This window comes from Phaenicophaeus curvirostris, chromosome Z (genome assembly GCF_032191515.1).
Source record: "Phaenicophaeus curvirostris isolate KB17595 chromosome Z, BPBGC_Pcur_1.0, whole genome shotgun sequence".
In the NCBI taxonomy this organism is placed as follows: Eukaryota; Metazoa; Chordata; class Aves; order Cuculiformes; family Cuculidae; genus Phaenicophaeus; species Phaenicophaeus curvirostris.
Window position 1 is genome coordinate 25,916,858 of NC_091431.1, and position 15,686 is coordinate 25,932,543.

Genomic DNA, 15,686 nt, shown 5'->3' on the forward strand with positions numbered 1-15,686 from the left:
AAATATAACTCTTGCTTGATTCAGAATCATTTTTTATCATTCATGGTGTAAGCCCAACAAATGAATTTTACATTTCATTGCTGATACTCTGATATCCTTGTCCTCTTAGCTACCTCTATTGATGCTTGTTGCTAGTAGTTATTAAAGCAAGTTCGGAAAAATGCTTTTGCTTTTAAAGGAATTAAATTGTTTTTTCAAGTCTCTTTAAGTTGCTCCACAGAGAAAGCTCACTCTGTAAAGTTCCTGATCACTAAGCAGATCACAGCTTTTACATTGCTAACTCCTGCTCGTAAGCACTAGAGTGATTTGCTCCACTTGCTATGGAAGTCATCAGTAGAGAACATGTATTTAGATTTCATCCATTCCACTGTAAAGCCCAGTGGCTTAATAGAGATCTGCTTTCATCCTATAACTAATTTGTTCTGACAGATACTGTGCATCTCCCTGCCTCCACCCTCACAATAAAAATAAAAAACTTCGTGATTCGTAAGGCAAGGAGGTGCAGCCAGTTACAGGAAATGACTATGACTCTGTAAAAAGCTTGAGTTTTAGCATTATTAAATCTTACTTACAAGCTGTCTTGTAATTTCAGGATGGTCATATAGCCCTGCACCTTGCTGTGAGAAGATGTCAAATAGAAGTAGTTAAAACTCTCATCAGTCAAGGATGTTTTGTAGATTTCCAAGACAGGCATGGTAATACTCCCTTGCACGTGGCCTGCAAAGATGGTAATGTTCCTATTGTGATGGCACTGTGTGAAGCAAGTTGCAATTTGGATGTCACTAATAAGGTAAATGGACTACAATTACTGCACAGTATATTTTGTCACTCAGCTCTAATATTAAAGTATATGCCAACCTTCCTTCTTAGCGAAATAGCTTTGCTTTGTGCAGATTACATCTAAGTGCTGAAGAACAGGTAAAGTGTATTGCTGCTGGCCTAAGCAGGTGTTGATTTGATGTGATTTAATAACAGTAGTTTATATACAGAATTGAAGACTGGTACATTTTTACGAAAAATTTGCTTTGAATACTTCCAAATTACATGAAAAGGTCTGCACTGTCATCTAACAAGGAATTGAAATCACTGCAGATTCTCCTCACAGTTATAAAAATAAGTGTCATTTTGGCTGGTTTACGTTTTTCTGCATCGAGTTGATGTATTAAAATTGAATCATAGAATCATAGAATCACCAGGTTGGAAAAGACCCACTGGATCATCGAGGCCAACCATTCCTATCAATCATTTATCTGAGAAGAGAATAGCTTTAATTTATCTATTAAACAAATTGTCACTGGCAAGGTCCAGGAAATCTCAGAATCAAAATGCAGTTCAGAATGAAAAATGCATTTTCCAAAGAGCACATTTAGTAATCTGTCCCTAAACTTTGAAATGCTAGTGCCTTGCTTGCTTCTGTTTCACTAGTGCTGCAGTGTATGGTGTAGCTGAATGTGTTGTTTTTCAGATTTAACATTCTGACATTCTTCTAAGAAATATTTAAGATAAAAGTAAGCTGTTTCAGTAAACTTTAATTAGTTTGAATAGATTAAGGTCAGCCATTAGACTCTGACAGGCTATAAGGCTTAGTGCTTGATATTTTGCTCTGGATGCCTCTTTCTGCTGTGTTTATTCATTGGAATCTGTACGTTGCTATATGCATTTTGTTTGACTCAGGTGATGTAGCTTCTTTCTTTTTACTGGAAAAGTAATATTCTGGTAAAAACATTTTTCATAGTTAACATTTCTGTTACTATCAAAGCACTGACTTTCTCTGTATGAGCCATCTAAAGAAAGCTATGGGGCTTTTGGCTTGATGTCTGTCTAGTGCAATCACTTCTGGTGTTAATAATTAAAATCATCAGCTGCCAAGTGAAAAAACTTACAATAATGAGCTTCCTAGTCCTGCCTCTCAGCTTAAACTTAATTGACTAGGCAATTAAATCCAGATCCACAGCTGCGAACACACTTTGGGGAAGGTGAGTCAATACAGCACGATGCTAGATTAGCAGCTCTTTTCTTAATGGAGAACGATGAGCTAGGATCGGTGGCCTGGCTGCAAGCACACTGTGCGAAAAATAAGTCTTCAAGCATTTAGTGAAGGTGGGATCATGGCTACAGAAGCTGTGGTTAAAGTTTGTGTCATGTTATTCCATGTGGTTTTTAGAGTGCTCTTTGTTTGAAACAGTGACTTTGAGTCTTATCAGATAGAGAATATTTATTTCCACTGGACCTCTTCAGCAGTGAGCACTGTAATGGGAGTGTTTTAACATAACTACAATCTATCCTTGGTCCTCACATCTGGTGTTGTCCCACGTATGCATAATTGAAGACACCATTTATTTTTTCTACAAACTGTGGAAACTTCATACATGAATATATTTCAGTTGAGATGTAGGGGTTTTTGGAGCTGGGCATCTTTTCAGTTTTCAGTTGTCAGAATGTTAGCTTTGCTTTCAGATCCCCTTTTGTGAAGTAAGTTTGTTAGTCTGAATGTAGATTTGAAACATGGAGAACAGTATTGAATGCATGAAAATGCATGAAAACGCATGAAGTGATAGTAAGGGGAGTTACAAGCAGAGAATATATGATAGTCATGTTTATAACAGTAGATCTGACCAGGAAAGATGAGAAGTGAGTGTCATAAGAACCTATTAGAGAGATTCAGGGGGAAACGCAAATACTAAGGAGGGAATATTTAAAGTACTTTGTCACTGCAAGCAGGAATTCATTCAGGCTGACTTCTTGAATTCATTCCTTTTACTGCTTTGGGTAGAAAGGGGGATGCTGCAGATATGTGATCTTCAGTAATACTTGAATTGAAATAGAATCCAGAGCTTTAAAGATTAAGAACTTAGTGTTGCTTAACTGGTTCATGTTTAATTAAGCAAAATGCAATTAAATTTACCGGGAATTAGAAACACACCCTCAAATACAGCCCAAAACCTCTAAAGGATTCCTCCATAGTTGTGGGAGATTTAGCTATAAAATTGTTTCCCATTTTTTTAAAAATCAATCTAGCCTTTGTTTTTAATACAGCTTTAGGCTGTTGTGCTTAAGCCTTTTCCTGTGTACTTTCTCTTAGAGTTTTTTGCAAGTTCTTTGCTGTGTGTCAGTATGTATAATTGTACAATATGTTTCATTATTAGTCATAAAATTTGGAACAAATTTCTTTGACTAATGTAATGACATTTTTTTCCTCTCATGTTAGTATGGAAGAACTCCTCTACATCTGGCAGCAAACAATGGCATTCTTGATGTTGTCCGGTTCCTATGTCTTACTGGTGCCAATGTAGAAGCCTTAACCTCTGTAAGTATTGGGAGGTACTGTTAAGCTTCTCACATCTTTTGTCTGTGATAGTAGGAAATTAATTCATCTGTTGTGAGGGGGACAAGGAGGACAGTGGTCTAACATTATTACAATTTGAAATTTAAATGAAAGTTCTAGGCTGTTGAAAGTCCATTGCTTGTAAAGCATTCTGTGTTATCTGCTTATTCCCTTCTTACAAATAAATTTGAAACTGATTAAGGTACAGTACAGCTACTACTTCATCTATAGCTAAGAATTTCTTCACCAAAGGATTATTTCTAGAATTATGTTTTCTGTAAGCACAGTGAGCCACTGTCATTAATATGTACATAACTTCATAACAGGTACAGTTACTGTTCATGTGTATTTTATATATGTTAAATATTTTTCTTGATTTCAGGGGATTTAAAAACTTTAGTTTCGTGGTGGAGAGTATGAGTGAAGTGGCTTGCATCCTTGTAAAATAAACCATTTATGTCAGATCAGTAGCACCAGTGCTTCCAGCTAGCACCATTGAAGGTATTTTGTTCTCACTAAGGTGGGAAACATTCTAGCTGACGTATCTGCAGCAGGATTGAAGTGTCCTTCACCATGCACACCCCAAACACACATAATGCATTACAGATATACATACTATTACCTGTGTTTTAAAGCAGGCTAACTGTGTTTTATTTTCAAATGTATTGCTGCCAATGTTTTCTGCTCACAAATTGCTCTGTATATTGAAATCATGTTGTAATTAGATTTCAGTCAAGTCCATGTTTTTTAAAGTCCTTCTCATTACAAAGCATCCCTGAGATGGCTGAAATGGAGGGGGAAAGAGGAAAACTTGGTTTCATTTGCTTTACCCATTTGGTAGAAAACACAAATATTTCTGTTGTTTCCTTGTACTTTTTATACTGTGCTTTTGTTTTTCTGTAAGCATGTATCTTGTGGCAGGAGGAAGCCATCAGAAAGCAGTCGTTAAAACCAATGAACCAATGGATTGTGGCTTAAACAAGTTTAGCATCCAAAAGTGAATTCTGATAACTACTAGAGTGTAGATTGCCATGTTCCCTATTAATCAGTAACAATGAAAGCAGCATGCAGTGAACTTCACGGGGTATTTTACAGATTTTTCTTTTTCACTTTTCTTTGTCCCTTTACTTTATTCCTTTTATTTTTTACTTTTATTTTTTTATTTTGCTATGTCCTATTATGTATATGTGTTTTCACTACACTGTAAAGATAAGTTATAACAATATGGTGACGGGTCAGTTCTTCAGCTGTGTCACTTCATTTATGCTGTGACTGCTCTGTTGGTATTACTGCCTATGTGGACCCTATCCTTCCAAGATAAAACTACTTTTTAGCTGTTTGGTTCAGATCAGTTTGAAGGAGATTAAAAAGTAAATCATGCTGATACAGGATCTGGGAAGAGAAACAGACTGAATATGCATTATTATCCATTATTCCAGCAGTCTTGTGGCAAAAAGAAGAGAAGAAAGGAGGAAGTGCTTGTGGTGATTTTAGTAACATTTCAGGTTTGCGTTAATTTGCTAGGTGGATGTTAAACTGTTCTGTGAAGTCGCATTAACAGCTTTTTTTGACACAGTGCAGTACACTGCAGTAAAATTACCTTTTTTTTTTTGCTCTCAGGAGTTAACTCTTTCAGCACTGTTAAGTGTTAAGTAACTGAGCAACAGTATGATTTTCCTGTCTCCTCTTCAGGCTAAAGCCCACTTTAGGACTAGTTTGATTTTTAATTTGATTGCATGAATGTTGGTAAGTGCCCTTAGAAAGCCTTATGCTCTTAAGAGTATTTCCAGTGTTCATTTCCAGTGTTTGAGTATCCCCAGAAAAATTTTATGCTCACATGCTAGCCAGAACCGAGATCTTGACTTCTCCTCATGCAAGTTTCTGAAGTCGTATCAGGTTGAAAATTGTTGGATTGCTTAAAAACTGTGAATGATGCTTGCAAATGGCCAGTTAAACTCAGGGATGGCTCTTACAGGTATAGCTGTCTGATTGGTAACAGAGGAGCCAGTCAGCAGTTGTGATGCCAGATGTGAAATCATGGACCTGTAACCAAGGCCTTTGTAGATGCCAGGTTTGCTTGTGCATTGCTATTCCAGTGTACAGATATTCTGCACTCTGCAAGAAAGCTTGCATAGGAAAATTACTTACTGAAGCTCATTTGCTTTTTTGCTTGTATGTATGTTAATTCTTGTTGTCTACAGTGTATTCTGCAGTGGACATCCAGAAAATTAAATAGCTTCATCTTGTTCACAGTTTTGGACAAAAAAAGAAAACTTGTTCTGTTAATTTATTTTCCATGGAAGCAAATGCTTTTCCACCTGTTATCTCAATCAATAAATTGAACTTCCAGATCTGAGCCTAAATTTTCAACAGACATGAACTGAACTGGTAGTGCCTCTTAAAATGTATTTTAGATAAAAATCTTACTGAAATGAAAGGATGTCTTAGAGTTCAATAAAGTCATGGAGGAAATATGTGAGGGAAAGTGGAGTTAGATGTGTTTACAGCCAGAGAATTATATGTAGACACCTGTTTCGCTGTGTCACTCGGCTAATATTTCAAAGTTTCTTAGTGCTTATCCCCAATTCACTTGCATTCCCAAGGTTTCGTTAACCAGACTCTCAGGCATCAGATCCTTCCATGTGAATAGTGTTAGTTCGTGCTGCAGTTAGAATCTGAGGTTTCATGAAGCAAATTCTCAGGCATAAGATTTTGTAAGAGTTATTGAATAGAGAAATATAGCAAGAGGATTTACTGTGCAGAGGGAGGTCCACTCCGCAGAGAGGGACCAATATGAACCAAGGAGTCCCTGGGCAATTATACCCTTACTGACAATTTACCCACTCCTTAACGTGATGGTTCAGTCCAGTTTGGGGGTCTGGGGTCTTCTCATTCTTCAATGAATTCTTTTGCTGTCTATCTGTATTTTCCTGGTTTTCATTGATTCTGGAGACCATGTTTTGACTGAACAAGTTGCTTGCTCTCAGGAAGTTTTTAACTAGAAATTCCCATCTTGTGGCCTAGTGCTTCAGGTCAAGTCTTGCTACTAATGCCAAGAAAGCTAAGCAAACACAAAATTTCTCTGTCTAGAATCTTATTTAAGCCAATGGTATACTGAGTCACACAATAGTATAACTCTAAATGATTTATTCTCTTGAAAAATGTTACTTATTTAGGCTAAAATACCAATCCCTTTTAACAAGAATTGCTTGGTTCTGTAGTCCACCTGCTGTTCAGAAAGGATTCAAACAGGGCTCACCAGCGATCTGTCATTGGTGAAAGATCTCATTGCTTCAAGGAGCACGTCTGAGAGGTGTCCCAGTGTGAGAAGAGACCATCAACGCATTGCTAGCAGGGCAAGCTCAGAGAAGGCTCACTTAGGCTGTCATATTTATGGCTTAAGTGGTTGACTCAGAGTCAATTGCATATGACCCTCCTTATCAGTATTTCCTGTGTTGCCCAGCGGTGGGAAGGCCTTTACCTCCTCAAGAGCCTGAACCAAACTGTTGCTGGTTTGGTTAAGAGAGGTGCAGGGCAGGGTGGAATGCATCCATCGCAGCATCTGTCAATGTAAACATCTCAAAATGCATTTTTAGGGGGTAAATTTGACCTAGAGTTCTTTCTGCTGTGCTTGTTGCCTGTGCTCTGGGGTACGCTTCACCTGCTTCACAGGTCTTTCTGCCTGTCTTGTTTACTGTGTGATCTGATGACCGTGGACCTAAAAAAAGTGCTTCTCAGAAAATGCCCTTGCTAAGGCGTTACTCAGTAAGGAACAGTGAGCAAACGACAAGGCAAGCAGGGACAGTGTCGTCTTCAGAGCTGGGGTTGTTTAGCCTGGAGAAGAGGAGGCTGAGGGGAGACCTTATTGCTGTCTATAACTACCTGAAAGGAAATTGTGGAGAGGAGGGAGCTGGCCTCTTCTCCCAAGTGACAGGGGACAGGACGAGAGGGAATGGCCTCAAGCTCTGCCAGGGGAGATTTAGGCTGGACATTAGGAAAAAATTTTTCACAGAAAGGGTCATTGGGCACTGGCAGAGGCTACCCAGGGAGGTGGTTGATTCACCTTCCCTGGAGGTGTTTAAGGCACGGGTGGACAAGGTGCTAAGGGGCATGGTTTAGTGTTTGATAGGAATGGTTGGACTCGATGATCCGGTGGGTCTCTTCCAACCTGGTTATTCTATGATTCTGTGATTCAGCAAGGACCGGAGTCACGCAGTATCCAAGCAGAGCCGGTCCAGTGATGGCAACCAGCTTCAGCCAGGAGTCCAGATCACCAAACAAGTCTGTAACAGAGGGGCAGGTCTAAGGTTAATTCAAAGGCAGGAATTAGCTCAGTAACCAGGGTCTGGAGTTCACCAGGCAAGTTATAGAATCATAGAATAGTTTGGGTTGGAAGGGACCTTAAAGATCATCCTGTCCCACACCCCTGCCACAGGTAGGGACACCTCCCACTAGATCAGGCTGCTCAAGGCCCCATCGAACCTGGCCTTGGAACACCCCCAGGGATGGGGCAGCCACAGCTTCCCTAGGCAACCTGTGCCAGTGCCTCACCACCCTCACTGTGAAGAATTTCTTCCTAATGTCTAATCTAAATCTTTCTCCTTCTTAATTAAAGCTGTTCGTCTCCTCCTGTCAGTATATACCTTTGTAAAAAGACCCTCTCCAGCTTTCTTGTAGGCCCACTTCAGGTACTGGAAGGTCGCTATACAGTCTCGTCAGAGACTTCTCTTCTCCAGGCTGAACAACCCCAACTCTCTCAGCCTGTCCTTACAGCCAAGATGCTCCATTCCTCTGATCATCTTCGTGGCTCTCCTCTGGACCTGTTCCACCAATTCCAGATCCTTCTTATCTTGAGGATTCCACAACTGGACACAATACTCCAGGTGGGGTCTCACAAGAGCAGAGGAGAGGGGCAGAATCACCTCCCTCAATCTACTGGCGATGCTTCTTTGATGCAGCTGTGGATACTGTTGGCCTTTTGGGCTGCGAGCGCACACTGCTGGCTCATATTAAGCTTCTCATCAATCAGCACCCTGAAGTCCTTCTCCACAGGACTGCTCTCAATCACATCGTCCCCCATCCTCTGTTGAAACTGCTGGTTGCCCCAACCCAAGTTGCCCCTACCTTGCACTTGGCCTTGTTGAATCTCATGAGGTTCACGCAGGCCCCCTTCTCCATCCCCCTTCTCCAAGTCCACAGTGAAGAGACAGGTTCAAGCTCAGACCTAGGAATTAGAGGCTATGGCAGTGAGGTATGTGGCCACACACAGACATATAGCTGTTGTGTTGCTCAGGTGAGTTACCAAGGGGAAAAGCCTCAGCCTGAGAGCAACAGGTAGCATGAAAACCCCTAGAGGGTCTTCTTTTCATGTCTTTCCTTGTCAGCACTCTGGACCAAGATTGGACAGTTGCAGCAGACACCTAGTATTAAGCTCAGGAACCTGTTAGGAAGTGGAGAGGGAGCTCTGGGTCACGACAGTGCCATCCCACTGTTACAAGTAAGCTTGCTCTGTGCACACATTTGCTTAAACTTTTAGCAATTTGAACCATTCCTGCTGCCATTTTTCCAGTTTTGGGAGCATTCACTTCCATCCCATTATAAACATGTCCACTGATCAGGCTCTGGCTGAGCTGCTGCCTTCCACGCTACTTGCCAAATAGTTGCCACATTATTATTTCGTTTGTGTTTATGCCCCAGTAGCTGTGACTGAGCTAAACAGATAATGTTCTAGAGTACAGCTGTTTAGCCGGAGCCAGGCTTGAAGCCAGAACAAACCTCCATGGAGCAACAAGACATAGCAAGCAAGGATGTCACGTTATCCAAGTCACACCACAGGACTTGTGGCCTGCCTGTCAAGAGGTGTGGGACCTGTCCTGATTCAAAGGGTCAGTGCCTGCGCAGGGGTCCATCGCTGCATACATACTGGGTGCTGGAGGTTGGCAGGCCATCTCCAACCTTATGTTGCTCTGCAAGAGTGTGTGGCCAGGCTGTAGCACTCTTGCTTTGGACTTATAAGCAGGCCAGTTGGGGATCACACTTAGGTTGGTGAAGGCTGCATCCTGTTACCACAGTAATTCTCAGGAAGAGGATCGAGGTTTCGGGTTTGTTTGAAGGTTTTGGATTCCCTTGGATATATTGAAGACTGGAAACTTGGGAAGCTCTAGAAGTATTAAAGCAATTCGTCTGAAGGCTGGCTAGCTGCCAAGCCACTAGACCACTCTTGCTCTCATACAGCAGGCAGTCAGGATTAACTGGGATTTGGAGGCTAGGGTTGTTACAGGCAAAGGCATTTTTCCTCTTGGATACATCTTCTCCAAGGAAAATTAATTTAAAAAAATGCATTCAAATGTTTCTTTACTGAAGTTACAATTATATACGTCTGTGGAAGGAATTTAAGGATGTGGTGTTGGTTCAATTTTAGTCTGTCCACACTATCAGCTACAATTTTGGCTGTTAATTGCTAATGTTTTATTCCTGTTCTATGTGAAGTTCTAGAGTACATAATAAGTTTTATGGAAACATGAAAATGGCTTATGTAGATGAACACTAAATTGTCAAAGACATTTATTTCATAGAATAATAGAATGGTGTGGGCTGGAAGGGACCCCAAAGATCATCCAGCTCCCCTCCATTCGCCTCCATCATGGGCAGGGACACCCAGCAGCAGACCAAGTTGCTCAAAGCCCCATGCACCATGGCCTTGAACACCTCCAGGAATGAGGCGTCTGCAGCTTCTCTGGACAACCTGTTCAAGTGCCTCACTGCAATCACAGTAAAAAAATTCTTACTAATATCTAATCTAAATCTACCTTCTTTCAGGTTAAAATTGTTACTCCTCATGCTATCCCTGCACTCCCTAATAAAGAGCCCCTTCTCAGCTTTCCTGCAGGCCACCTTTTAGTACTGGAAGTCTTCTATACAGTCAGTCTCCTTGGAGCTGCCTTTGCTTTTCTCTACACTCTCAGCCTGTCCTTGTATGGGAGGTGCTTCAGCCCTCTGATCATCTTTATGGCCCTCCTCTGTACTTGGTCTAACAGATCCATGTCCTTCCTGTGCTGAGGACTCCAGAACTGAATGCAGTACTCCAGATGAGGTCTCACGAGAGGAAAATTTAGGGGCAGAATCATCTCCCTTGACCTGCTTCTCACACTTTTGAAGCAGCCCAGGATAGGGTTGGCTTTCTGGGCTGCAAGCACACGTTGCTGGTTCATGTAGAGCTTCTCATCCACAGCACCCCCAAGTCCTTCTCTTCAGAGCTACTCTTAGTCCATTCTCGAACCAGCTTGTATTTGTGCTTGGGACTGCCCCAGCCTAGGTGCAAGGTCTTGCACTTGGCCTTGTTGAACTTCATGAGGTTCACGCAGGCCCACCTCCCAAGCCTGTCTGTATCCCTCTGGATGGCATCCTTTCCCCCCAGCCTGTTGACCACGCCGCACTGCTTGGTATCATCGGTAGACTTGCTGCGGGTGCCCTCAATCCCATTTCCCATGCCTCTGACAAAGATGTTAAACAACACAGTTTCCAATACTGACAACTGCAGAACACCACTCGTCACCAGTCTCTACTTGGACATTGAACTATTGACCACAGGTGTTCGAGTGCAACCATCCAGCCAATTCCTTATCCACTGAGTGGTCCACCCATCAGATCTGTGTCTCTCCAATTTAGAGACAAGAATGTCATCCAGGACAGTGTCAAATGCTTTGCACAAGTCCAGGTACATCATATGTAGGGATAATAATTACAATAAATAACCTCAGGAACTATTTAAGACAATTCAGGTTTCACTTGAAACACTAGTAAAATCAAAGAAACCCAAGAAAGAGGTTGTTGCTTTCCAGTACTGTTTCTTAATAATTGAAGCCTCTTAATGAGAGAGTGAAGGAAGCAAGGTGCTTATAAATAAGTTACCTGTTAGAAAAATTTAAAACAGCACAGTAGCATTAATGTAGTTGCAAAAGTGAAAGTAGTGAGCGTTTTTAATTTCAGCCTATTTAATACTAAACTGCTGACCTTGAAACATAGGTAATTAAATGCCAAGACTAGATTGCTGAAGGGAGCTTTGCTTCTCCTTTTAAATTCACGGAAGCAATTTAAACTGCATCTCTTACAGTGTTCAAAATGGAAAGCTCTTCTTCTGGAAACCTGCAGTGACTGATATGCCACTGTCACTCTTTATCCATTAGTAAACAATTCTCCTGTTATTCATGTGAGTGAATATGCAGATGTGAACTGTTTAAGCTTTCAGGTCTGTTCAGTATGTAATATCTAGAAATCACTATTTAATTGGTGAGAAGAGAAGAGGAATTCAGATGGAGAGTACTGGCATCTGTATCATGCTCTGAATTCAAAGTATCTTGTTACAGTGGCATCCAGGTGCCAATTTATGAAAGAAATGCCATTGTTATGCATTGTACTGTAAATTTTTTTTGACAATTTGAAAAAAAATAGGAATTCTGTCGGGGGGTAGTTGTTACTGGTTTGGTTTTCTTATTATTCTGCTTATTTCATTTGCATCTGACAGCGATTCTGTTTTTCCCTTGAGCAGCTGAGTTATGTTGCACTTGATTTTGTTGTTGTGGGCAAAAGGAAGGAACTGCTGCTAATAATTTGTATCTTAACAGGATGGGAAAACAGCAGAAGATCTTGCCAGAGCAGAGCAGCATGAACATGTAGCCGGTCTGCTTGCAAGACTTAGAAAGGTTGGGAATGCATGAATTTGAACAGAGTTTTTCATGGTTCACCAAGATAAGTTTAACCATGGGAAATAATACAATAAGATATTCATCAAAGCCACTTGAAAAACCTGTTGCAAAAATCCTTACTGGAATGATGACTCTTTTTTGTTGCTTTTTTCTTTCTCTCTCTTCATTTTAAATTTGAAATTATGCCCTCAGTTAAAGTTAGTATGTAAAAATTAATGAAAAAGACTCAGCTAGTCTGTCCCACAGATCTATTTTATGCTGTCTCTGACAATGACTTGCAAAGCATCTGAGGTGTTTAGGAGAAACTGAAAAATAAACTGTTGAGAATTAGAACATCACACAATAGGACTTATTTTCCCACCATCACCATTATGTAACAGTTAGATTACAGTTACCAAGTATGAGGGGTCAGTGCTTCTTCTGGAAACTCTTACTACCATGTGGAATGGTGGCATAAGTTCTCAGTATAATTTTTTTAGTTCTGCAATTTCAGTGTCTCGAAATCCTATGACAATTAGAATGCAAAGCTGATCTGAACTTGTTGAAAGGCAGTAACCCTGACACATCTGATATGCATTGATTATTGCAGGTAGGTGGCATCATTCATGCCGTGGAGGTTCAGGGACTACCTGCCTAGAGATTCCAGTCAACAGCCAATTTTAATTAGGCTGACGAATCCACAAAATACTGAAATAAGGGACCATTTCAGAATAGCAATAGAATATAGTATGTACAAGGCATTGCTAAGGAGGAAGCAGAATCATGTCCTTTAGTCCTGCCATTAAATCTGTACTTGCTAGCATTGTAAAAGATGTCAATGAAGATGTTAGAAAGTGCCAAAAATCAGGCTTCCTTTGCAATTATAGGTTTTGTTTGTTTGTCATAACAGGATTGGTTTTGCACAGCTGTATCCCTACACCGAGCCCTTGCCTATTTATGCATGCAGATGGATGAATTTGTGGTGTAGGCATGATATAAATACGGAACTGATACAAACTGACCTAGAACAAAAGGGAGGAGATCACATAGATATCTTCTGCAAGATATGTTAGTAACCATAACTCTTTTCTTGATAGCAGACCATACTTGATTATTGAAGACCTGCCTACTTATAGGGGAAAACGTATGATAATTGTGTACTTCATCAAAATATACTTTGCAACAGAGAATCTGATCAATTGAAATTAATAAGCTATATCAAACCACTGAAAATATGCTAGTACTACTCAAAATGGTCAACGTCATCTAATAGAGAGTATACCTGACAGTTATTTTCAATGCCTTTGTAGGGTTTTGTACCTCATAGCACACTCATGAAGAACATAATACGATAGTGGCTCTTGCAGAGGATTCAGTATTAGCCATGAGAGGGTGCAATATTTGCGTTGTGACTAACTTATTTAATAAATGCCTGTTAGCAAGGAAGGAATTAAAATGTATATGCGCTACTATTTCTGTCAAATTTCTCAGCTTAATTGCTACATGCTTATAATTTGAGGGGGTCTCTAGGTGCTTGTTTAATGACTCATCCTGTGTGTTAAACTCAGTGGAAATGCAGAACAACAGAGCCTCTCAGCTCTAAATGGTGAAATGAAAGGAGGGTGAAGCTAATTCCTTTGCCCTCTCACCTTTCTGTTATCTCCCTGTTTCCTTAAAACAGGTCATTCTGTGGCAAGAGATGCTTGATCACTTGCTGTCCCGCACTGCATCCCCTTCTTGAGTTGATATTTCAAGCTTAGCTTTTGTGGGAAATGGAGCATCCATGTCTGATTGCTTCTTGCTGAGCAAAGAGAAAACACAGATTTTATTTGTTCATTCATGACTATGTGTTTGGCAGGAGCAGAAGGAGTATCCGTCAGATACTACAGTGCAAGATACAGAGGAGTAGTGTGGGAGCTCAAAATGGAAAGCTCTTCAGTTAGAAGGCGTGATTGGGTTTGAGGAAGGCCTGTGTAGGAGGATGAGATTGCAGCTTTGGAAGAGATGGTGAATGCACACAGAGGGAAAACTGTGAGAGGAGAATTAGGTAGAGAGGCAGATCTACTGAGGCCTGAGTGTAAAGAGGGAAACCAGCCTGGAGGATGTACCCTTGCAGTAGGGGTGCAGGAAAATGGTTGGTGAATAGTGTGCTAAAGGCCTTTTAAAGTAAAGAAAAATAAGTTGCGGGGGGAAGGGGGAAGAAGAGTGGTCTGGGAAAACCAACATTTACCTTGCAAAGAACTGAAGTGGAAATAAAATAGAGAACGGGGGAGAAGAGGAAGAGGAGAGTTCTCCCGAATATTAGAAGTATAGAGTAAAGTCAATGTAAAGAAGAGGGGAAATGCACGTCAAGATTTTTGATTTCTCAGGTGGTAGCTGTCACTGCAAAATTCTTCAATTCCACATGTATATTAGGTAAGATTTTAGATCTTGGTTAGGCTACTGAGACTCACAGTTAAGGAGAATGGATACTGATAGAAGCTAGTTTTTCCTCCTTTGCCCTCTCCAACAGAGGTTAAAATGTTCCCATTCACTGATATTGAGGCTGAAGTCATGTGTGATTTTCATGAAGGCTCAAGTTGGTTCTTGAGAGCCTGTCCCTGCCCTCCTGCTAGTAACTGGTCACTTGCATGATGAAGCAGATGGAGGAACTGATTCAGATGAACACAAACCTTGCAAAAAAGCGTTATCTAAACCCTATGTTTTGAGATTGATGGGAGACAGAAGTTCCCTGCCATATGTTCTGATTCCTTCCTTATGTTGAATTTTAGGATACGCACCGGGGTCTTTTTATCCAGCAGCTGCGGCACACGCAGAATCTGCAGCCCCGGATCAAACTGAAGCTGTTTGGACACTCTGGCACTGGGAAAACAACCCTTGTGGAGTCTCTCAAGTGTGGCCTGATACGAAGCTTTTTCCGAAGACGTAGGCCTAGGCTCTCCTCCACAAACTCAACCAGATTTCCCCCATCTCCTTTGTCTTCTAAACCTTCAGGTATGGCTTCAAATCTGCAATGTGTGAACAACAAAAAAAAAAATTTCTCTTAATCTCTGTAGCTTTTAAGGAAGGAGCTGTTGGCCACACTGTGAAAGAGTACAGGCTAAGCACCTAAGAAAGCAAAGCAAAACAGAGGATATTGACTTCTCTATGCACAAGCTCATACCTAAAGTAAGAGCAAAGAGAAGCAGCAGGAGTGGAGGATATAGGAGTACTGAAGGTTTAGTTTACTCACTTGCTACATAAATGAAATTGGAGAGTAGAGGACAGGACTTGTGAACACTGGCATTTATTTTTCACAAAAAATCCTAGGCACAAGTGCTGGTGTTCTGACCAGATTCCACCATTTTGTTTTTGAGGATTATATTTCGTATATTTTTGTTTGAGTAGCATCAGTAAACTCTGTGCAAAATATAAACAGTTGCTGCATCTTTATGTGACCATTAAGTAATAACAGAGGATTTAGAACTGCCTCTTGATGTCTTGGGAGTGTTTTCCCCTAGGAGTGGGTTAGCTAGTCAGAGATGTCTAAAACTGTCTCCAAAAAAAGGTGGTAATGGTTTTTATTCTAAACTGAAGTAAATGTGTGCAGATAATAGGGGAACTTTGACCATGTAGGATCAGTTGGCCTATGTGAAGTGAGAAGAGCTGCAGTATGTTGAGGAACTAGCTAGGTTTAC

At 40.8% G+C, this 15,686-nt stretch overlaps 1 protein-coding gene across 1 annotated transcript in view; it reads left to right on the forward strand.

The window, feature by feature from the left end:
• Positions 1 to 15,686, forward strand: part of DAPK1 (death associated protein kinase 1) — a 95,474-nt gene that overhangs the window by 68,093 nt on the left and 11,695 nt on the right. Inside the window, exons 16-19 of the mRNA XM_069881224.1 lie at positions 593 to 790; positions 3,209 to 3,307; positions 11,950 to 12,027; positions 14,781 to 15,003. Of these exons, the coding sequence (XP_069737325.1) occupies positions 593 to 790; positions 3,209 to 3,307; positions 11,950 to 12,027; positions 14,781 to 15,003 (598 nt within the window). The remainder of the gene's footprint in view (positions 1 to 592; positions 791 to 3,208; positions 3,308 to 11,949; positions 12,028 to 14,780; positions 15,004 to 15,686) is intronic.